Here is a 24397-nt window from a genome sequence, read left to right on the forward strand (position 1 = left end):
CCAAAATGAAACAACTATATGTACTAGAGTGGTGATATAAGTTTAGTTACATACCAAGGTGATTTAATCCCAGAACTCATGGACAATACAACAAAAAAATTACAATTTCCTGAGGACTCAGATTTAATGCTAGCCACAGATTGAAATACATTCACTATAGAGCAGAACTCTGCTTTTCAACCACAGTTCTTCCTAGAACTAACAGATCTCAACACTGGGTACATGGGGGATTAGATTTACCATTTGTTTATAACAACCATTAGGCCATTTGGTCACATTTCCAAGCACAAAAATTATAAGTTTTATGTGCAAATAATTATTAAAGATTTGCTATGTGTATAACCCTACCTTGATAATGACTCTCTGGTCTGTTTGTTTGTCCAGGGTTATTTCAGAATCTGTGTCAAACTGTTTGATCTGCTGCCTGATGGCCTGGACAACAGCAGGCACAAAAGCTGCCGCAGGCAAATCGAGATCATCACACAACACTTCTGCAAACACCTCTGGTGAAATTAGCGTCTCTAAACAATAAAAAACAGCAAAAGACCAACTGAGTTACCAAAACCCAACAACTGACAGCATTGTCCTCAGTAACAGTGCATGTATAACATCAAAGATTTCAACATGATGTTTGGAGGGAAACTTGAATAAATACAAAAAACAACAAAAACAAATAACAAACTGAAGTATCAAAATGCATCAGAAAAAAAAATTTTTGAATGACATAATCAAACTGAAGCAAAGTGAAAGACATGGTAGTGTAAGGGTTGAAAGCTGGCCCACTTACAGTAGTTCAAAAGTGTTAATGACTTTTTTCATATTCACTTCTTCAAAATAAAGCAGAGAAAAACATATACATGTAGGCTAAGCAACTTGATACCTAACACCATCTCCTCTCCCACAATAAGGCAATTCCTTTTTGCCTTTAAAATGCTCACACAAAAACAACAAACTAACCAAAATTTACGATTATATAAAGGCTCAAAACTCAATAACTAATAGCCCTTATTGCATTTGTGTCTGCAATGCAAAGAGTCTGCGGAGTTACAGTTTCGGGACGAGGCTAATGGGTCAACGTTTCTCGAGAAACACTCCATGTCTGACCATGTAACTCTGGAATCTGCGTTTTTTTCTGCCGAGGAAAAGGTTAAAATTCTTAGTGGTAATTGTCCTGGCATCACAAAAGGAAGATTGAAAGAATGGCTGTCATTTCGGAAAGGAACGGCAAAATTTTGTCGCGTTTGTTCCTGACTACGGTTGTTGTTCCTTTTTCGGCCTTATTGAGGTTTAACTCAGAGTCATGTTTCAATGCCCTCAGCATCTTGTGTTCGGCCGGAAGCAAATTATCTTTTGGCTTTGTAGTTTCCATTTCTGAAAGGTCACTTTTAACATCTTCTAAATAGCTTTCAAGGGCTACTGATTTTTGTATTGGTGGTATCCATGTAGATTTGATGTGGCAGGGATGGGTTTTTTTGTCCTCCCCTCGGAATATGTAAATCAGACACATTCTCCGTGCGAACTGATCAAAGTCACACAATAGTTGGATGTCCTCCCCTGGGGTGGGATGGGTGGGTAACAGGACCCCCGTTGATACCAGTGTTTACTACACTGAAGGGGCTATCCTGTATAAATATAGATGTCTGTCTGTCTGTCTGTCTGTCTGTCTGATCTGTTTTTGTTTAATTTGTAGCGGGTGTTGGAATGAATTTAAGCCCTTTTGCCAGTAAATTAATTTGGTCATTTGTAAGTTCTTTATTTGAGAGGTCTTTTATGTGTGTTTTGTTCGCCTCTAGTTTGATAGTTGAATGTGTTTGGCAAGACCACAGTTTCGATCCTAATCTTGTGGATCTCATCAATTGCCAATTCACTGAATAGACTATTGCACCCGTACGCAATACAATGTCTAACCATGACCAGAACAAGCTGTATCCTTAAGAAAATGAATAAAAATGCCTCCAAACGTAGCCATTTGCTTCGATTTTACTTGAAAGTTTTACCTGTATGACCTGATAGCCTCGTTTCGAAACTTCAAAGTGCCCTGAGCTCTTGTACAGTGGGTGTAAATGCGATAAGGGCTATTGCACACTCTTTTAACAGTGTATATGTGATATTAACTCTCAAAATAGAAACAACAGCTTTGAGTTTAAATTTACAAGACATGTTTCGACATTCTCATGTCATCTTCAGTTGCAAATGAGCATTTAACGGTTGTACATTTGAATTTATATTAAGGTACGTTACAAATTATGTGTCAGGGCTTACGTTACATTTGAATGTTAAAAACGCGAAAAATGTAAATAGCGCGCGCTTGACTAGGTCAAAAAATAATAATAATAAAAATAAAATAAAAGACCAAGGAACAACATAATTAAAAGGAAAGAGACAATTCTAGATGCTTCAATTGCTGATTAAGAATGGGTTTTTCCCACTTAATATGCAATGCCTCTTTGATCTTAATTTGGTATTTTGAAGCGGCAGAATCTAAGATCGTGAAACATTCAGTATCACAAGAGTCAAGACAGGCCATTGATGATTGCAGGTGCTCGTAAATATGCAAAGTTTTGTCCGACAAGAGGTGCTCACGAACTTGTGTACAAATGTGGCGAGTAGTCTCACCACTCTTGCTACGGAAAAATTGTTTTCCATCTTGGGTCATAGACAAGATCATTTACAGGTATCTAGCAAAGAAAGATAATCCTTCTCCTACTGGGCAGAACGCCTCTTCTAACTCCGGTAAACCTTCTTCGCACTATTATTAACTTCCCTATGTTGGTCGGTTTTTGAACATCACTCAGACTAAGTTAAGACAACTACTCAAACGTTATTGTAGAGCCGATTTAGATGTTAAGTTAGTCTTCAGTACGTTTAAACTCAAAAACATGTTCAGTGTGAAAGATTCAGTACCGTTGGGTCTACGTTTGCGTGTCGTATATAAATTTTCGTGTGCTGGCTGTAATGTCAGTTATATTGGTGAGACCACTCACCACATTTGTACACGAGTTCATGAGCCCTCTTGTCGGACAAAACTTCACATATTTACGAGCACCTGCAATCATCAAGGGCCTGTCTTGACTCTTGTGATACTGAATGTTTCACGATCTTAGATTCTGCCGCTTCAAAATACCAAATTAAGATCAAAGAGGCATTGCATATTAAGTGGGAAAAACCCATTCTTAATCAGCAATTGAAGCATCTAGAATTGTCTCTTTCCTTTTAATTATGTTGTTCTTTGGTCTTTCATTTTATTATTATTATTTTATTCATTTATTTATTTTTTGATCTAGTCAAGTGCGCGCTATTTACATTTTTCGCGTTTTTAACATTCAAATGTAACGTAAGCCCTACCACGTAATTTGTAACGTACCTTAATATAAATTCAAATGTACAACCGTTAAATGCTCATTTGCAACTGAAGATGACATGAGAATGTCGAAACATGTCTTGTAAATTTAAACTCAAAGTTGTTGTTTCTTTTTTGAGAGTTATTGTCATTCAGCTGTCTTTACATCCTATGTGTGATATGCATAACTTGAACATGAAGTTTGATGGGAAGGTTGAATACTCCTATCAACTTGCATTTGTCCAACCATGCCTTTGCATGAAACTATATTAGGTAAGTCTCCATGAAACGGTTAAGGAGTTTTCTCTCCAATGCTCATTAAATTTGGAAAAGAAAATTGTCAGTTGCTGTTTGTAAGGCTAGGCCACAAATAAAAATCCTTCCCAACGGGGTATAAATTTTTCTTGTTCTAAGGATAATTTTGTTTGCTTTAAGAAATCAGTTAGAAATCCCTTTCTGAACTCTTCTCAATCTTTAAAACTGTAGACCTCAATTCCCTCAGTCATTATGATCTCCTTTACACAAAGACTTCCCACAACCACAAACCATATAATCCTTAAAGTGCACTTGACAGCTAGTGTAAACATGAACTTACCACTCTTGTTCCATGTGAATGTATCGCGTAGTTTTTGTCCATCAATGTCTATGTCCAGCCTAATGGGCACCAAGACTTCAGGTTGACTTGCAGCTTCATGGATGGCAGCCATGTCATGGTCATCATAACTTAAATACAACAACAGAGTATTACTTGGTGTAATACCAAACTAAAGTAGTCATTATCCACATTGGCCAATAACTTTTTATCTATGAGGATAATAAGCAACCAGTGTTCCAAGCAACCAATGTTCCAAATTTGGTTGAGCCAGTCAATAGTGTTCCACTATTGACTGGCTCAACTTGTCTGCTCTTTATAAACACATAAAAGATGTAAATGACACATGAAAAACAAACAAACATTGACATCCGTGTCAAAATGATTCATACGGATCACATGGGAAATACCTTGGTCAAATTAACAAACAGATTCCATCAGTTGATGATGATGATGATGAAACTTTATTAAGGTGTCTAAAGAAACCTCCTAGCTTAGGTTTAAAACCTGTGCTAATTAGGGGACACAAAATAAATAAATATATTTTAAGGTAAAAAAGAAATTTAAATATAAACGTGGGTATAAATGATATTAACAATATTTACAGTATGACAAATGTGTCTATGAATTACAAAGATGACATCACTTGCATCCATTATCCATTAGTGTGACTAAATCAAATGTACGTATTTTGTTTTTGAAACATTTTAAGGTAGTAACTTCTCTCATGTCTGGGGATAATTTTCCCCAGAGATTAGGGCCCTAAATGGTGGAAGGAGTGCCTGCCATATGTTACCGTATTGTACCTTGCAGTGGAGAAATCAGACTGCCTTAGGTTACAGTTAGATCTATGCTTAATAAAAATTTCACTAACATAGGAGGGACATAGATTGTTCTTAGCTTAATACATTAAAACACAAATATCTTGTAATCTCTTGTTCTGCAAACTAGGGAGTTCAAACTCCTGTTCAGTAATAGTTAACAGATGTTGTCAAAATGTGATAAAAACACAAAAAAGTGACACGCGAGGCCCAGCCAAGTGTCTCATTGATATTCTTACCACATTTCGATGTCTTACGTAATCTTTTACTGTGCAGAACCATGGCAACATGGAATTTACTTGTTTTACATTTATCTACTTTCTCAGAGAAATGATCCTTGAGTAATCAAGAAACACCCAAAATACAACACCATCTTGCAATCAGCTGTTGATTCTTATTCAACAGTAGTGGCAGTTTCTCATACATGAAAACCAAATCAACAACAACAAAAATTGCCAATTTCCAATTAAAACAAAATAAAACTGGAAAAAAGATCAACCTTCTTACTATCATCAACCATGAAAAGGTTCAAATTTCATGACAAAGTTTTATAACAATCAGTAATTTACCAGGTGGGAAATGTTTTGATCCTCTTGGGACCTATCCGATTCCTGTTTACAGTGGAAGAGCATGGTACGGCATCGAGGTGAAAGGAGTTACTCGAAAACAATGTTTGTGGAGCCCAAGTCGGCTGACTGCTCCGTTTTGATTTACCACCCTGATTCCTTGACGCTGCGTCGGGTGCTTCCGTGGAAACTTTATACTTTTCGTCTTTTCCCTCTAAGATTTCATTGACCTCAACAGCTTTCAACAAAGTGACATTTGTGGCTATGCTACTGTGTCCTAAACCTAACTGTACAATTTGTTTTCGCTCTTCCAGTGTCGCAAGTCTTCGCCACAAAGAAGGGTACTTTTTGTATAAGGATCCTCTAAACATTCGAAGGAAGTTTCCCACTTCCGATCCGATCATATAATGCTCTCCATCTTCGAGCTGAAAAGAACTCGGTTTTTGACCATATGTACGCACCGCCATCTTTCTTTTCTCTATGTCACGATTACCCAGAGTGCTTCGAGAGTCACAAGTTGTAGTTAGTTTCACGGTTGAAACGGGTGTACGTCTCTCATTTCATTGCGTATCACTTTCAACACTTTTACGATTAAAATTCATTTCTAATGCTACATACAAATCATTAAAATTCAGTTCAATGCAAAACTGAATCTGAACAGCGTTAGAGGGTGGCTAACAATTTACGATTTTCCGTTTATTTGTCGAACGTTAAAAATTGCGATAACACTCTCGATGGTGCAATAGTTTTTTTTTGGTGATCTCATTTACCGAACAAAACCAAGTTATCGAAGAATTTGGAAACTGTACAATAACTGTCAAATATTCATAGAATATAGGGCAGGAATGAAAAGTTTTTAAAAACCAAGAACTAAATGGGCGAGGCTGTCCAATATGTACGAGAGCCATGCCGTTGATGTAGTTTTAATTTCAAGAAATCAGTGCTACTTGAAGTGAAAATTCATAGCTTTTATCAAGTCACGCTAAACTGTTCTAAAATGTGACGAAAATTTGGTATTACAATAATTTGCTGCGAAAACAGGGGGTTTTTTTTAATTGAAACTGACCTGATTGTAGCATGTACATTTTACTTCCAAACAGAACGTTTTTCAGTCATTTCATTTTATGAGAGCATCTATTCTACGAACGAAATGACGACAAGACAGTATACTTCGAAGCTAAATGATCTCAAACATTGCTTGATATAAGCTTCAGCTAGTAGTCTCTAAGACAACTGTAGCTGTTTCTCAAACCATGATTTAAATAGCTACTGTCTTTGCAGCGCTCTCCATGTGGCAAAATCAGTAGCTTTAGAAGGTTTCTCACTAAACATTTAGTGGAGAAATCAGTCTGAGAGGCTTACAAACAACAACGCTTTCACGAGATTAAGATTCATAAACCGTAGATAACGGGAAGTCGGGAACACAACATTCACTTTAACCTACCTTAGACTGGGCAAGATCTTTTTCCGTAGTTCTTCACGAGCTTTCCAATCAAACCTGCTGCAAGACTTGTTGTTGTTCCTCGTCTGGTAAGAAACCGCACTAAGATGTTTAACGGAAGAACTGAGCGCTTCTCGAGAACAATTTGCTGGAAAGTGAAGCGGCCCAGGGAAATTTGGTCGTCGAAAACGCTGAGCAAAGTCTTTCACCTTTCGGTCATTTGGCGAGTTGGGTAACTTTTCCATAAATTGCTCACCACTTCCTCTGATCACTTTTTCCACCTCAGATGCCTTTACCAGCATTATATTCGAATTTGACATACTGTTGTAGCCAACGTTTAAGGAAAGCAAAATTTTCCTTTCTTCGATCGTCGGAGCTCGGCGCCATAGAGAAGGAAATTTCTTGTAGAGAGCTCCTTTCATTAAACCCATTCCATGGCCAACTTCGCTTCCAATCATGAAGAACTCGCCGCCTTCTTCTAATTGAAAAATCGCTGGTTTTCTACTTTTCACTTGAAGAGTTTCGTCCGCCATGTAGATAAACTGAGGTATTGTTTGTGGAGCGAACAATTTTAGACCTTGATCCGCTAACAGAATATAGCTTACTGTACTGTTACAAGGCATGTATTCTGCCAGTCGTGGTGGGAAGTAAGCCATTCCAGTGCACCGTGGGAAAATGTCAAAAATCAATTTCTAGATCAGTATTGTCCAATCACAAGACACCAAACGGCTTTTAAAAGCAGATCCGTGCAAAAATCAAATAAAATCGCAAATCTTCGGCAAAGCTGAAAAAAAGCAAATTTACTCGTCTCTTGCATATAGATAGCCTTTAGTAATTATATGAATGCCATGCAGTTTTTTCCTTCAAATATCTGTTAATTCCTGAGAAAAACGATGGAAGCCGTTTTCAATTTAGGCGCAATTTGGCAATCCCAAACACGTGGAAACAGGGTGGAAATTAGTCATGATTCACTTGACTCGCTTGTCAAAACTGCTTCGCTAGAGCTGGAATCAGGAATTCCGCCGGAATTCCGTCGGAATATTTCAACGTCTGTTTTTTTAATTGAAAACAACTCCGATGATTTTCCGAAGAGTGTACGAACTACGAATATACTCCGATGATTAACCGAAAACTATCCGAGGGTATGCGAAGTTACCCGTAGATCCTCGAGGAACAATCGAATCCCCGGCTTCATTTGTTTTTATCGACTTTTTTATGTCATCTTTTGTTTATTTTCAATTATTAAATTATCTATTTTTTAACGGCCGTGAAACTAAATAATAAACAGCAAATCATTCGCCAAATTATATGTTAACAGGGTCAGCGTCCCTTCAATCGAGATCTCGATTATTCATTAAAAGGGTACAAAGAAAATATAGCAATGCCTTAGTCAGTCTGCCATTTACACAATTTCAATTCTGGGAAGGCACTGCTTAACGAAACGGATAAGCTCTTCCGTTAGAGATACGCCTCCCTCATTCCTCCTCAACAAACCTTGCAGGTTTTCCAGCTTACCTCTCCGAAGAGCGTACGAGTTCCGAATATACTAGAAGATTAACTTAAGATTATCTTAAGGTTTTCGAAGTTACCCGAAGATCCCTGAATTTTTCAAGGCCTGTTTTTAATTTAAAACAACTCCAAAGATTTTCTGATTAGTGTACGAGCTGTGCATACTGACTCCGAAGTTACTCGAGGATCCGGCCTAAGGAACAATCGAACCCCCATGAAAATGGTCGAACACCCATGAGGAATTAAGAAAACGCTGAAGAATCTATTTTTATGTTAGTTACACGGAATTTTTGATGGTGAATTCTGTCTTAGCCAAGTGAAAAGTGCATGGATATTGGGTAAATTCAAATCAGTTTGTTTCCGGTTGGACGGTTAACCACCCCGACACCCCACTCCTTTTTCCTCGCCCGAAGAACAAAGAACGATCGAAAACGCAGGCCTTGTGAGGACTTGGCATGCAGTAAAATGCGTAATGACGCCATTGTCTAAAAAGTGATCGCGAAATTATTTTTTGAGTTAAAACTTGAATTAAAAACTTAAATTTTGAATAAAAATAGGGCGACAAAGATAAATTCTCGTATACGCGACACGTTATGTATCACAATACTGTATGGCCACGTGTATAATCATACTATCTGCATGATGTACAATTACTGTGTCGTAATAGCGACGCACGGTCGAGCAAGAAAGAGTAAAACATTTGCGCTAAGTCGATTAATTGTTCTGCAAAATGGAGTGGAGAAGAATGTACGCGGATGTTGTATCTGGTATGTTCTATTGGAAGTTTGCTGTTTTTACATTCCCTGTTCTAGATCTCTGGAGATTTACTGTAATTTCCTTTCAATTTAATTGCGTCGAATCCTGAAGATACATTGGACAGACAAGATCACAAACGAGGAGCTCTGGGAGTGGACAGATCAAATACCGATGGTCAAGCAAGTGAGGAAGAGAAAATGGATGTGGGTAGGCCACACGCTGAGAAGACCTTCAAACAGCATTACGAGGCAAGCCCTACGATGGAATCCATAGGGAAAACGAAAGAGGGGCCGCCCCAAGAATACCTGGAGGAGGGATACGGAAAAAGAGATGAAGGTCCTCGGGAAGAACTGGAAGGAGCTGCAACAGCTGGCAGAAAAGAGGCGCCAGCGGCGGCAGTTTGTCGATGGCCCATGCTCCAACCTGGAGCCAGGGGCTTAACTAACCCCTTTCAATTTAATTAAGGAAGATCATCTTCCTGTGAAAGTGACGCGGACCTGGAGACAAGGTAAGGTGTACTGGTAAAGGGAAAGTGCAGAGAGTTTTCCTATGATATTTCTCTTTCGGCATTTTTCGTTAATACAGCTGCGAACTAATACATATTTGGGTATATAGGCTGGAATACGAATAAATAAATCGTTCCCATAGTTGAAAGTGTCCTCCTAAAACGAGCTTTCGCGCTACTAGAACTCGGGGTGCCGTGATGTCGATGGCATTTTGCAAGATTTTAGGCAGAAAGAGAAAGAAAGATAAGAGGGGTTTCACAAGTCTACAAGCCCCCCCTCTGTGCAAGTGGCCGAGGTTTTGCCATGTTTTTCATAAATTTGCTCGGACTTTTGTACGACACCATAAAGTGGATCTTAGTGGAAGATATCCATCATTAACGGGATAAGCTTTTGGAATTTTTTGGTGTGAATTGCGCAACGAAAGTGAAAATTTGTTCCTGAAAGAAATCCACATGTTCGTGTGCAAAGTTAATTTCTCCCTTGTTTAATTTCTGGGGCAGCCATATTCAATGAGGCGTAAATGTGAGTGTTTCGAGGCTCTTTCTAACATAAGTTATTATATAGTGTGTCTTAAGAAAATCTCAGAAGGAAGGGGCTAGAACTGGAAAAAAAATTCCCCTGTTTTCTTCTTAAATTAAGGTAATTAAGAGATTTTTCAGACCTTCGGGTGACTAAACGTATAATGCCCTAGAGGTGTAATGTACTTTGTAAAGTGTCGGTCCGCTTAAAATGGGCACTCGCATTTCCCCGCCAGTAAATTGTGGTTTCGAAGAATCTACCTATATATTGTTGAATTTCGCGAGTGACTTCAGCACTTTTCGTCAAAAAAAAAATACGGGAAAAACTTCCGCAAAAAAGTGAAACTAGACACGGCAACAAGCGAACAAGCCGATGAAGATCTGCCTACTTTTTCTTCAGGAGTGGCATTTTTAACTCCCGAGAGAGAACCCAGAGAAAAGGAAAACAAAACAATCAACGCCGGTTTCATCTCGTTTCGCAACTCCAACTTCATTTCCACGCATGGATTCACCTGTCAGTTTTTGACCAATCTGAGACAAGGTCATTGAAGCATAGCGAAATACTAATAATAAACAAATTAATTATTTTTATTAAAAACTGGATCATTGGATAATGCAATTCAAGACTTTTTATTGGCTTAGCCATTATGGTATATCAGCCAATATACCATAATCTACAAATATGGTAAGCGTACGCATCAGCTTAAAATCAAAAGGGAGCTAAAAAATCCAGTTTCTTCTTACAATATAATAATTTCTTGGGGGCGTTTTTAATAAGACAATTATTCCACTCGCGCTTGTTGGATATGAGATGATTATAGCCAACTCGGCGCTACGCGCCTCGTTGGCTATCTATCATCTCATATCCAACGCGCACTCGTGGAATAATTGTTAAATATTCTCTGTTATCACTGCAGAAGCGAAAAAGAAGTTCGCAGAACAACACAGTTCTCCTGGGGACAATGACAACCCAATAATTATCAGTGACTCTCCAGAAAAGGTGAAAGGTGTTAGATACGAAGGTTGTGGCCGAACAATCATAAAATCCTGAATTGGTGCTAAGCGGAATCTCGAAATAACATCGAAATTGCAAATCCCCAAATTGAGGCAGTCACATTGCAGCGATGTGTCCGCTTCCTCGACTTCCGAGGATGACAGTTCACCGGAAGAAATAGATGCAACACCAACGTTTCACGATGAAAACAAAAAAATTCCGCTCTTTTCTATTCAACCAAGAAATGGAAAGAGCTTTAAAGCTCGAGAAATCTTGGACATTTTGTTTAAAGATCAGCCAGACGAGGCCAAGTGCACCCTTCAACCGATGAAAGTAAAGTATAACGCTGCCTTCTTGATTGACGTTAGAGTTATACCTGTCGATGATTTGCCAGCGAACGGCAACGGTCTGTACGTGAACAACGGACAAGTGACTCATACCTACACTAATCCTTCTGATGGTAAGTGGAAAAAGAACGGGGACTCTCGTTTAATCCTCGTAAACAAAAAATGAATACCACCTCACGCGAGAATACAGGAAGCAAGGAGACTTTCGTTAGACAATTTCCTATCTAAATGATTTTAATGGAGATATCGTTAAAAATGTAGCGTTACTGCAATACGCGTATACCGGGATGGAACACGACCTCGCGCCAACTGTTCATGGGAATGCGAAAAGGAAGAAGAAGTTTTTTACTAGAACAAAACCTTCTGTCCGACGAAAGCTCAAAGAAAATCTCTCGCGATACCCCGTGAGCGAAGCGGTAGCGAAAACAAGGCGAGACCTGGGAGGACCTCTTTCCGCAAGTTCAAATGCTGATATACCCCGAGGAAGGACTCAGGCATATGACATGAAACGGGCGCGTGTGGAATCGTCCTATGCAGAACGCAGATCTAGAGAAACGGATGAGATGACAACTCTAAACTGGTTCGCTCATACAGAAGGGAAAGACTTTGTGCGAATGCAAGAATTGTCTGGGGAGCCCCTCATTTTGTTGGCAACTGATAATCAACTTGCTGACCTATCGCGATTCTGCACGCAAGATGTGGACTTCAGCCATTTTGTCAGTCGATCCAACGTTTAACTTTGGAAATTTTAGTGTAACACCGACCTCTTATAGAAACTTCCTTTTGAAATCTGTAAAAGACTGATAAGTGTCCTGTTTTCATAGGACCTATTTTCATTCACCACACAAAATTTAAGCAAACTTACTTACAGTGCTTTAGCAAACTGAGTAGCATTGTAACGAGGCTGGAAGATCTAGTAGCTTTTGGAACGGATGGCGAGTACTGACAGCCTTCGCGAGGCACTGTCCACCTGCTTTACAAAGGCAATACATCTCCGCTGCTTCCGTCACTTCGAAGGTAACGTTAGGTCAAAATTAAACCAGTTGCACGTAACAGACCTCAGACAATGCCTGTCGGAAGTATTTGGGAAGCAATAAAGACGAACCTACCAACCAGGTCTCCTAGATGCGACTACTCGAGATGAATTTGACGCAATTCTTCTCTCACTGAAACAGCCTCGGGCGGAAAGGGAAGGCAGGGGAGACGGTAATTCTAAGTTCCACGACTGGATGATGGAAAGGGCGTCCATGATGAAGAATTACATGACTGAAGACGAGCGAACAAAGGCGGGCCTTGGTTCTCCGCCCGATAAATTTTATACAAATGACAGCGAAAACACTAATGCCAGACTTCGACATAAAACACAGGGCAAAGAAATGGGTGAAACAGCATTCGCCAAAGCAGTCAAAGAAATGATTGAGGACGACCAAGAGGCAGAGGTGATATTAGCCCTATTTGGAGCCTCTGAGAGATACGAACTGGCCGAGAGAAATTTAAAAGATTTCAATTAGTCTGCGGATGAGTGGTGGGCTATGAACGAGCGTTAAAGAAAGGATTACGTCCAGAAGATATATGACCGATTCATTGACGATATCTACGCTGGAAATTCCCATCATGCCATTCTCTTGTCAACAAAAACGCAACTATTGTCTGGAGCGGATACATCCTTACAATTATCGCTTTCACATAATTGCATAACAGGAAGTCTAGATCTCCACATCGCTTAATGGATCGGGAAGAAAGCTGTTAGAAGACTATCCCAGTCAAACACCATCTTCCCAGCACCCTCGAGGGACTCCAAAATAAGGACATTCTCCGTTATGTCTGAAACAGGGAGCATTCCACACTTTGTTCAAGTGCAAACAAACTTTAAAGTGACCTGTACATGCAGAAATTTCAAGCCCAAACAAATATGTTCGCACTCTGTCGCCGTTACGGAAAAAGAAGGTGTCCTTGACAAGTTCATCACGTGGTATAAGGGGCAGAAGATCAAGGGTGGACTCACGCTAGTGGCGACTATTAACATCGACACGAGAGCATCTGGTCAAAGGCAAGGTCCAAAGAGGCAAAGAAAAGCGAGAGAGAATGTTGACTTCGTCCTACCAATGCCCTCCTCGTTTCTGGACAGGGAAACAACATGTGCGACTTCAACCTCGACATCAACTGCGACTGTACCCATTTCGCTAACAGCTGTCCAGCAGTCGTTTGATTCAACATCATTTCCCTCAATTCTGGCTCAATCCAACACAAGCAGCGCTTGGAACGCGTCATTCTCGTCACGGCAGCCGCAAACACAGTCACCATTAAATTATCTTACTTCCCACTCATCAACCAATCAATTACTGTATCAGAGCACAGATCTACAGCCACAGCACCAGACTTTTCCCCTGACCAGCGAGGTATCTCACGTGGCCACAGCAATGGGAGGGGTTGACCAAAATCAGCCTTTTGGATACCAATGGCCGTTACCACAATCATTTACGACATCTATGTCTAGCCAAAGGCTGTCGCCACTCCAACCATCCGTGCCCCAAGGTTTTCCTTTACCGCCGAAACCCATCATTCCTGAATCTCCTAATCCTTTCTTTTTAATGAAGCTAAAAGTAAACATCTCACAGTGTAACGGATGTGAAGGGAGCTTTCATAAAGACTCTCAATCTGTTGATAGCATGGCAGTCATTGGACGTTTAGAGGTGGACTGGTATCCAAATCTGTACTTAGATGACACAAAATGTTGGAAGTTAGGAAGAGCACAAAGAAGATACTACCATATTAACACAGCATGTCTGTGTACACGTCGTCCCTGGTTCCATACAGGCCACTTGCAAGGTCTGTTGAGGAGAACTGAGGGAGGCCTGTCTCTAACGGAAGAGCTTATAACTTTCGTTAAGCAGCGCTTTCCCGGAATTGTAATTGAATAAATGGCAGACTGACTTAGGCATTGCTATATTTTCTTTGTACCCGTTTAATGAATAATCGAGATCTGGATTAAAGGGACGCTGACCATGTTAACCAATAATATGACGAATGATTTGCTGTTTTTTATTTAGTTTCACGGCTGTTAAAAAATAGATAACTTAATAATTAAAAATAAACAAAAAATGAAATAAAAAAAGTCGATAAAAAACAAATGAAGCCGGGGGTTTGATTGTTCCTCGAGGATCTCCGGGCAACTTCGGAGACCCTCGGATAGTTTTCGGTTAATCCTCGGAGTATATATTCGGAGCTTGTACACTCTTCGGAAAAATCTTGAAAAAAGAAAAAAGAACTTGAATTGAAAAAAATAAGCCGTTAAAAATTCAGGGCTCTCTGGGTAACTTCGGAAACCATCGAATAGCTCGTACACTCTTCGAAAATCATCGGAGTTTTGAATTAAAAAAAGAGACATTGAAATATTCCGGCGTAATTCCGGATTCCGGTTTTTCCAGACTACCCTTGGTTTCTCCAAAACTTTGACTTTTCACAGGCACGTGTTTACCCTACGAGTAGAGCCTTTGGGGGTTAAAAGAAGAAAAGAAGAAGAAAAGGCTCTGCTCGCAGGGTAGCACGTGTTACACGTGAGTGTCAAGAGGTTTAATACTGAATTATTTTTTAGCTAAAAATTTTCAATATATGTAAAGAAATTTTATTGCAAAATTTTCACTTACTGGGAGCTCCGCTTTTAGTCTTGGCTAATTAACAATTAGTTCATGCTTTAGCGTGCACTATCGAGTTATGGAGCACGCGGGAAGTTTGGAGAGCACGAAAGAAGCGTAAGAGTTGCCCGAGGCAATAGCCGAGGGCAACTCTAGCTTCTTGAGTGCTCTCCAAACTTCCCACGTGCTCCATAACTCGATAGTGCACAGCTGAAAGCATGAACCAATTGTTTTAGAACATAGCCGGTGGAATTGTGCATCAAATGCGACGCGGAAAACGGACAACAATATCAGTTGAAGCGAATCGTGACGGCGCTGATGCCGAGTCTCCTTTTCCTTTGTTTTTCTCTTTTTCTGCCTCATTTAAGAACTCTAGCCCATGGGAAAGGGTCGAAACATTGTCTTCGTTTTCGGACTAACAGGCCGAGTTTCTGTTTGTATCCATTATTGTCGCGAAATGTATTATTTTTCCCCGCACTAGCAATGGCCGCTCGCGCGAAAAAAAAATTTCTGGCGAAGTCGGATTTGCTGACGCTACCAGCGTGCACTATCGGGATTTTGAGCACGCTTACGTATAATGAATTTGATTGCGCGACTCTGCTAGCTATGTTCTAAATCTATATATTAGATTCAAGCGAAACAAATTTGCATACAGTACGTCTGTCAAACAGATAATTGATGAATAGGATCGATGGCAGATAACTTTGAACATAAGCTTTAAATAGTCTGCTCGATCAGTGTTTTAATGAATTTTGTCGCAAACTGAACACCAACACGTCGTATCGAGCACACAAGGAATACAAATTGCAAAGTTTAGATGTTTTCAGGAGCAGCCGTTTTGATCGAGCCGCGACACAAAGTGACGGTGCGGACGTCAAACTTACGGAGACCGCAGAATATGGAGAAAACGGCAAAACAGACTGAAACTCGCGACTCATATGAACAGCTAAGAATATAATATTTCAGTTAAGGTTATTATATTTACTTTACCATATGCATCGATCGGAGTCTTGTTAATTTTTATTATATCAATGTCTTGATGGTCATATGTACACAACAGGATAGCGTGATTTTTTTTCTTTCTTCAAGATTTCCAAAAAATTGTAAAAAGTTCCAAATTCATTTCCCCAAACTAAACTTTACATATTCTGAAAGATCATCAACTCTAGTATTATCATTCGTAATGTTACGAAATTCTGAGCAAAGACATGCTAAAAATTATCGTTGTTTTTCGCCTACCGTTTTACGCAACACGGGAGAGCCATAAGCTTTTGACTTCTCTTGAATACTGGAAGTAATCTAATCTTTATGAAATCACGGTGTTTAGACAATGACAAGTTGCACAACTTGGAACTGTAAAAGCTTTTTCTAGCGCAGTTTTTCTGATACGCGAGTCGAGTGAATCATGACCTATTTTAAACCTGTTTGGTGTCGCCAAATCGATCACGGGACTGAAAATGAAACGTTTTCTTTTTTTCGGAAGCAAATAACTTTTTTAGGAAAAAACTACACAGCAATTCTATACTTTCTAAAGGCTACTTGTATGCAAAAGAACAGCGAATTTTAGTTTTTTAACTTTGCCGCGCGATGTTTGATTTTTGCACGGATTTGCTCTTAAATCGCTCCAGACTCCAGACTATAAAAACAAAACACAAAAATAGAACAAAAAACAAGTACAGCTACCCCATTTTTACTGGCAATCTTTCAATAAGACAGGATTTATAGGACACCCTTCTTTTTTTTACATTCTCTGGTAATTCCAAATTAATCATCTAAATACCTCTCAGAGAGCCTGGGTAGATTCTAGTCCAATACAGAAACACCTAAGTATAAGGTGGAAGGCATAACACTTCCATATGATCTTTAAAGAGTGAATTTGAGTAAGCTGGTGAAATTTTTCTATTTATATAATTCACATAATTTTTTTCTCTAACTCTGTATTTCAACTTTCTCCAGTAGAGTTAGCCTAGTAAATACCTAGATCCAAGCATAGAGCGCGCGCTTGAACGCATTACCTTTGTATGCCTATGCGTCATAAATGCGGAGCGTTCCAAAAAGGTTTGTTTCAATACACGAATGTCTCTTTACAAACGTAAAAGATCAATCGGATTTAGTGCCCTGAAAGCGGTATTTGAGGCAATAATTTTCAAAATTCAGCTTTTAAATGACATTGTGAAGCACGGAAAAGGATCTGAACCATGAGTTCTAGAGCTAGACAACCTTCGGCCAGTGTTAAAGATATAGGCTTTGTAGGACTTCGCTCTTCAATGACTTTGGAGGAGGTAGATTGCGAAAAAAGAGGATATAGGCTTACCAAAACAGTTCTAGGCACAGGAGTCTATGCCAAAGTAAAGCTGGCTTATGTGATGGAAAGTAAAGTGGAGAAGGACAAAAGACTGGCGGATGATCTGGACAAAAAGGGACATAATATGGTATGAAAAGTAGCTTATAGTGACTCAAATACTAGAGTCTACCTTGACTGTCGATATAGTTTTAAAACTTTTTTTGTTTTGCTTTCGTCACGCTGCGCAACTTCATGAAGTCGTAACTTTACGAGGACCAACTCGATTCCTTGGAGGAGTAAAACACGAAAACACTGGGTAGTTTTTTGCGGTAACTGCATGCGCAGGTTTCACCCCATTGAAAGTTCGCCCTCTACCACCTTTGCGAGTTCGCCTCCCTAAGTAAAACAAATTCGCCCCACTTTAACATTTCGCTCCCAAATCTTTCAAGTCGTTTCCTTACAGCAGGACCGATGATCATTTTCTGTTGACTAATGTATTTGTTGTCACTTTGACAGGTTGCTATTAAAGTTGTATGTAAGAAAAAGGCGCCTCCAGAATATCTGTCCAAGTTCATGCCTCGAGAAATCGACTCTCTTAACGCAACCTGTCGGCATCACAATGTGGTAAAAGAAATTATTTAGTTCAACTGAGATTGTTCTTTACCCTTATCCGACCGAGAAAGTTTAGGAGCTTTTTTCTGTGTTTGAAGTGTCAACACTGTAACTCCTCAGTGGAGGGGATAAACATGTAACTTCTCCCCATTATATCCATACATTATCCAGCAAACAGGTAATGAGAACACACGAACCTATCAGAGAGAAGTTATCTTGATCCAACACCAAATTCTCATAACAGCAAAAAATTCGTCACTGCAACGTCTTCCTCCCCCCCCCCCCACTTATAGGGAGAAGATATAATCACAGGATTTCAATTATCTCGTCCACTAAATTTCGATCTTCAGATTCAACTCTATGAAACGTTCCACACGGAAGCAAAGATTTATCTCGTCATGGAGTATGCTTCAAGAGGGGACTTGTTGGATTTTATCAACTCGCGATCCAGACTAGGAATAGGAATTGGAGAGAAACTGGCAAAACATCTTTTTAGACAGATTGCTGAGGGAGTTGCACACTGCCATCGTAGAAATGTTGTACACAGGTCAGATGAAAAATTGTTTTGAAGAACATTGAGACAAAAATCGAATGGACTAGTCGCCATTTGTTGTTGTTGTTGTTGTTATTTTTGTGCAATCCTGCATGAGGTAATTAATTGCATTATCCTGTGTTCACTTCACACAAAATAAATATTTGTGTAAACGCAACTCCTCCGCCCTTCCCCCCCCCCCCCCCATAGCAGTCTTTTCTGTTTCCATCAATCCATCAAGCTAATTAGGAGTCGTGCGAAGGAGTAAGGCGAATGGGGAGCAAAAATTTAGGAGCATGGGGAGGAGGTACGGGAAGGAAAGGAATAAATAGATTTCACTGACCACCATTTCCCCCTCCCCCTCCCCTCTCCACCTTCAATGTTAGTTTCCTTTCGCCATATGCCTACACGTGACTCACGCTTCTCTCTTTTGGTTAAAAGCAAAAAACAAAACTGCAACACATACCCAACCCTAGCTGCTTTACTCCGTTCTTAGCATTCGAGTTGCAATTAGCTTCATTTAGAACAGTTTCAGAGACACGACTGACAGAAATGAGAATTCCTCTATTTCATGCAATGAAAACAGATTGATTGTAATACTTCGCTGTTACAGGGATCTCAAATGTGAGAACATTTTGCTTGATCAAGATAACATTGTTAAAGTATCAGGTACGTATCATGAACGGTGAAGAATGCTAGCTCAAAATTGCTCAGTTACATGAGCCTGTGTTTTATTCTAAGGTTAGCATTTCGATCGTTCCTTTATCCCGGAACTTCTGGAAAACCCACGGTGAGCCTAATAAAAACAGGAGGTCCATGCGGAGTCAAACATGAAAATGATATACCCGGCATTGCGAATCGTAACTCCAATGAAATTAACGCGTTATCAATTGAGATCGTTTTAAGGAGTTCAAAGTTTCCTTGGTGTATTTTTGGTTTATTGTGTTTATGCCACAATGTTTATGCATTGCATCCTTTCAACTGTATCAAATGCAAAACTAGAACCACCACTTGTTTTCACGTTGATTAATAATTACCTTTGTTGTGATTGGCGTTTTGATTATTGTTGCTTCATTTCACATCACTCCATCGATGCACACGCGGTGGTCACAAGCGTCCTTGTGGTATCTTGTGTATGTATTCAGCTATAGCTTATTATAAGCTGTCGTGGAATTTGGTTAGGTACCTTGTAACTTTATGGTTGTTCAACAGATTTTGGATTCGCCACTCGCTATCCCAAGAACAAGTGCGACCTGCTTTCCACTTTCTGTGGATCGTACGCATATGCTGCACCAGAAATACTGCAGGCGCAGAAATACGACGGGAGATGCGCAGACGTGTGGAGCATGTAAGTGTAACAAGGCAAACAAATTTAGTTGCGATCATGGGCTACGAAAGCAAGAGGGAGATGAGGGAGAATGAAACTAGGAGAAGTGAGACCTCCTCACGGCTCCATTGCGTCCATCAACCTCCAACACACATTCGTAATCTACGGTCAGTCGACTGGCTGCATATTTTCAAGGCGATTTCTCTTGCCTTGTTGTCTGCGCAAGGTCTGGCAAAGGCCATGCAAGAGAGAATCTGACAATAACGTCAAGGCTCTTGATGGGGTCCAAGCCTCAATTGTTCGAAAGGTGAATAGCGGCATCTCTATCCGGTGGACAGCACACTACGTTTTGTTAAGATAGCGATTTATCCGTTGTATAGCGCTATTTGCCCTTTAAACAACTGGGTCGAGGTTGACTGGTGGAGTAAATTTACATGTTAACTCAGGTGGTCGAAACGTTAGTAATATGGAATGCCAATCAGGAACAATCTTGTTAGGGAGTACTGTTACCCAGACGATTAGACAAGATGGTACAGCACAAAGTCACCTCGTCCACGCTTAAGTCACTTTCATTTATCCTTTCTTTCTTTGGCAGGGGTGTCATTTTGTTTGCCATGGTATGCGGTCGATTGCCCTTTAACGACAGGAGTCTTCACTCCCTAATCGTTGAGACGAAAACGAAGTTAGCATTTCCTTCCAAAGTTACGTGCTCAGCAGGTAAAGAATATATATAAATCAAGTAAAACCTCGTCAAGATCGATTGGTGCCAAACCTCACTTTAACGAGGCGCTTTTTCAAGAATGATTTGCTTGCCTTTCCTACTTGTTTCCAAATAGGTTAATTTAAAATTCAAACTTCTTTTTTTTTCATCCAGATTGTCAGCATATTATTCGCAGCATTCTTGCGTGGGACCCACGAAAGAGAATCACTATTCCTCAGCTTTTCACCCACGTTTGGCTAACTGGTGAAATGGCCAAGGTGAGTGGGAAGGACTGATGATGTTAAGGGCTCTTATCTCTCTTGTTATCACCACACAGAAATGAAAACTGAACATAAATCGATGTAACAAACCCAATGGTGTGTACATTGACCTGCAGTCAGGTGTTCGTTTCATTTCCTCTTTCTCCTTTATTGTTGTTGCGGAATGACAAGCCCGAGTGTGATAAGGTTTCAATGCAGAGAGGGTATCATTCTTACAAGTAGTTAGTGCGCACTCTCGGTGTTCGCAGTGCATCTCTCTTGCTTCCACTGCTTCGGCTGATTTTGTTACATTTGACTTGAACGACGGACAAGGAAAAGAGAGAGGACTGAACATATTCTGCTTGGACGGTAATTAAGTGCTAAGGAGCTGCAATACACCGAATGCAAATATGGCGTCCAATTTGAATTGCCATTGTTCTGGACTGACTAGCCTCTCACACATGTAATCAACCTTTTGTGTTTCCACGCGAAGACGAGGCTAGTCTGGCAGTCCAGAACAATTGCAATTCAAATTGGACGCCATATTTGCATTCGGTGTATATCAAGTGGATACTTGATCTTGCCAAGACAGAACATAGAATCAAAGTTTCAGCACGTAGAAATGTCAACTCTCTTCTTCGGTGAGTTCATGTTATATCCTTTTCCAGGCCCTCGGTTTATTTGTAAGGACGAACGAAAAAACCGAAGGGTTCTTCGAATAGGAAATTGAGGATTCGGGAGAGGAGAGAAAAGACTGTCCTGGCCCTTTCTCGAGATCTGCGTCCCTTAAACCACCTCTAGATCTACTTACCGAGAACCTGGCACAGAGCGGTTACACTGATAAAATTTTTCTTGAAGTTGTTGTGACAAAATGCTTGTTGTTATACTTTATCTACTCAAAAGGTTTCATCTGTCAACGCTCGAAGCATAATAGAGAAAAGCCCTCTTACTTTGACCTCCATTCAAAAAGAGATCGAGCGAGTTCTTGAGGAACACAAAATATCACAACCAGAGAGGTCTACTCCTGTGAAACAGACAGAGGTGTACAGAGCACCAAAAACACCAGGTAAATAACGTCGGTGGACATCAATTACCGTAACTTGCCGGTTAATAAATAGCAAGGGCGTTGTCATTTAGAACGAGTGATAAGCCGGCACCAGAGAGATGGCTGAAACATCTAAAGCATAGGATATCTTCTCAGTGACGAAAACGACATCTGTCGGTGACGAACATCACCCGGAGATTTCCGAATATTTACGACGATGAAGGGCAGTCGGCATGTTACATGTTTGAATTCTTATTACCTCCCTTTATAGGCCACCTTTGCTCTGATTAGCTGTCGTAATTACCTAGGTATTTGTTCTTTTTAAGCTGCATCTACGTACCTCTAAGTAATCTCTGTCAAGTTTCCCATATTTGTCAACTCTGCTTTTCAGTTCCAAAACATGGATGGTCTTCCTCAGGCAACACACCTGAGCCCTACACTGCCGCAAAGCTTCTGCACAAAAGGGACTACAGGCTCCCTTCGAAGTCCCCTGGGCCTCAGGCCATTAAAATAGACAGCCCTGGAATAGAAACCTCAAATATGCACCCGCCAAGAGGCTCCACACCATGTCCTCGAAGTTTTACGCCCTCGCCTCAACCACAAATGCCTAAAAAGCAAGAACTGGCTGGGAAAGTAGCTGAAATACTCACGGAGTCTGGGTACCAGACCAGACCAACCAACCTCAGCCGTGGAACGTACGTGGTTATGAATAAGGCGCTGCAAGCTACGCAAAGGAGCGCACAGACTAGGAATGAGATCCGGGGTAACACACAACGAGTATGGAAGTATGTTGCCAAATCATCTTCTAACAAAAGAATGGGTCTCACGCCAACTAAAGGTGGGGCAACATTGTCTAAGGATTTCATCCTTTAAGGATTCCTCTTATAAAAATTCGCTTTTTAGCCACAAGGTTTAATCAGTCACCGAGTGGCAACTTAATCAACCAAAAAGGTCCTTCTCTTAGTCAGTCAGTCAGTCAATCAGCTAGCCAATCAGCCGGTAAATCCGTCAGTCAGCCAGTCAGCCAGTCGATCAGTTTGTCTATTAGTCAGTTAGTCAGCTAGCCAGCTAGTCAATCAGTCAGTCATTCACTGAGTCAGCCGGTCAGTCAGTCGAACAGCAGGTCAGTCAGCCAGCTAACCCGCTAGCCACCCATCCCATCACACAGTCTGTCAATCAGTAAGTTAGCGAGCTTGCCAGTCAGTCAATCAGTCAGTTGATCAAGTTATACAATCAGTCATTAAGGAAATCAGTCAGTCCACCAGTGAGTCAGTGAGTCAGACTGTAAGCCAGTCAGTCAGTAACTCAGTCAGCCAGTCAGTAAGTCGACTGTCATTCAAAAAGTCAGAAAGTCCGTTGGTCAGCCACTGAGTCAGTCAGTCTGTCAGCGCCGCTGACAGACTAACTGACTGAGTCATTTGATCATTCAGTAAATCGGTCAGTGTTACTTTGTAATATCGAGTATGTTGTATTTCCCTCCTAGTCTCGGATGTAACTCCGTTACCTAAATCCAAGGACCAAACCCAAGCAAATACAAACTTAACTTCTGTGTCTCTGAACACTGTCGCTCTCAGTCCACCCGCTACAGAAAAGCTAGTTAAAACCGCGTTGCCCTGGAGACAAGGGAACCTACTTCATAGAGGGCCAGCGCGAAATCCTTTAATGAAGTCCCAGCAAACCAAGAGCGCGTTGCCTACGCAAGCACAAACGACCACCAGACTAGAAAGTGCAAGAATATCCAGGAGCAAAATGACCGAAGCAACTAAAACATGCAAACCTTACTTTATGAACCTCGCCATTCAAGAGAACTCCAATGGAAGAGCAGGAGTTCAACGCATTCCTGTCTCAAGAGTAGGCTCCGAAAGATATCCAGAGACAAAACGGGAACACACCAGAAGTGGCTCAGTTTTGAACGGATTTCGTCTGAAAAACGGTGAGGGAAGAGTGTACAGTGGCTCATTTAGAGAAGTATCTTCAAGGAGTGGTTCTCAGCATGGCTACGCTTCAGGCAACACGGACAAAAAACACGTGAGATTTCAAGAAGACTCGCGCCAAATTTAGGACACAATCGTAGTTAGGTGTGGCTCTTGTTCCGAGAGGACGAAACACGACCCTTTGTGAAGTTTGTTCGTGTTTGTTGTGTCCTGAACATTCTGGGTGAAATTACCGAATTTAAGTAGTTATGATTTGTAATTAGTACTCGTAAAATTGCATGGAGATTTATTCAATAAATGAACGTATTTTGAACTTCTTTTAAATATCGTCTTTGTGACTTACTCCAAAGCCTTCCTGTCTACTGATGCCTCCAAGCAGACATTACAGCAAAATCGCATGATTCTGGACGCAGTGGACCAAGAGATCAAAGTGACCTCTTTCAGTAGCTTGAGTGTCATTCAAAACTTGAACAACCACATATTCCAGACAATTCATTTCAAGGAGAAACCTGACTCAGCAAAGAGGGAGGCCATGTTACGAAAACACTTCAGGCGCCGGTTGTTCAAAGAGGGGATAGTGATATCCACTAAATAAATCACTATCCAGTGGATAGTGCAGTATGTTTTGTTAACACTTATCCACTAGATATCCGCTGGATAGTGTTATCCGCTCTTTAA

The 24397-nt window shown here is 40.5% G+C and overlaps 2 protein-coding genes and 1 pseudogene across 3 annotated transcripts in view; 2 read left to right on the forward strand and 1 right to left on the reverse strand.

Moving 5' to 3' along the window:
• Nucleotides 1-7361, reverse strand: part of LOC111322672 (SWI/SNF-related matrix-associated actin-dependent regulator of chromatin subfamily B member 1) — a 9911-nt gene extending 2550 nt beyond the window's left edge. Inside the window, exons 1-3 of one of the 2 annotated variants that reach the window (XM_088742970.1) lie at nucleotides 6764-7361; nucleotides 3936-4063; nucleotides 349-521 (exon numbers count right to left, since the gene is read on the reverse strand). In XM_088742970.1, coding sequence (XP_088599096.1) covers nucleotides 349-521; nucleotides 3936-4063; nucleotides 6764-7293 — 831 coding nt within the window. In that variant the 5' untranslated portion in view covers nucleotides 7294-7361. Of the gene's footprint in view, nucleotides 1-348; nucleotides 522-3935; nucleotides 4064-5322; nucleotides 5811-6763 lie in introns of those variants that run through there. The other variant, XM_022925811.2, reaches the window with a different exon arrangement.
• A 1638-nt stretch (nucleotides 7362-8999) lies between these two features.
• LOC148717336 (uncharacterized) lies at nucleotides 9000-12901 on the forward strand (annotated as a pseudogene).
• Nucleotides 12902-15707: 2806 nt separating this feature from the next.
• On the forward strand, nucleotides 15708-24043 carry LOC111322600 (uncharacterized). Its single transcript, XM_022925724.2, has 10 exons — nucleotides 15708-17457; nucleotides 17826-17933; nucleotides 18272-18468; nucleotides 19067-19122; nucleotides 19666-19801; nucleotides 20376-20497; nucleotides 20655-20758; nucleotides 21644-21806; nucleotides 22177-22623; nucleotides 23269-24043. The coding sequence occupies exons 1-10, from the start codon at nucleotides 17224-17226 to the stop codon at nucleotides 23844-23846; spliced, it is 2145 nt and encodes a 714-aa protein (XP_022781459.2). The 5' UTR covers nucleotides 15708-17223; the 3' UTR covers nucleotides 23847-24043.
• Nucleotides 24044-24397: the final 354 nt, after the last annotated feature.

Source organism: Stylophora pistillata, chromosome 13 (genome assembly GCF_964205215.1).
Source record: "Stylophora pistillata chromosome 13, jaStyPist1.2, whole genome shotgun sequence".
NCBI classification, from domain to species: Eukaryota; Metazoa; Cnidaria; class Anthozoa; order Scleractinia; family Pocilloporidae; genus Stylophora; species Stylophora pistillata.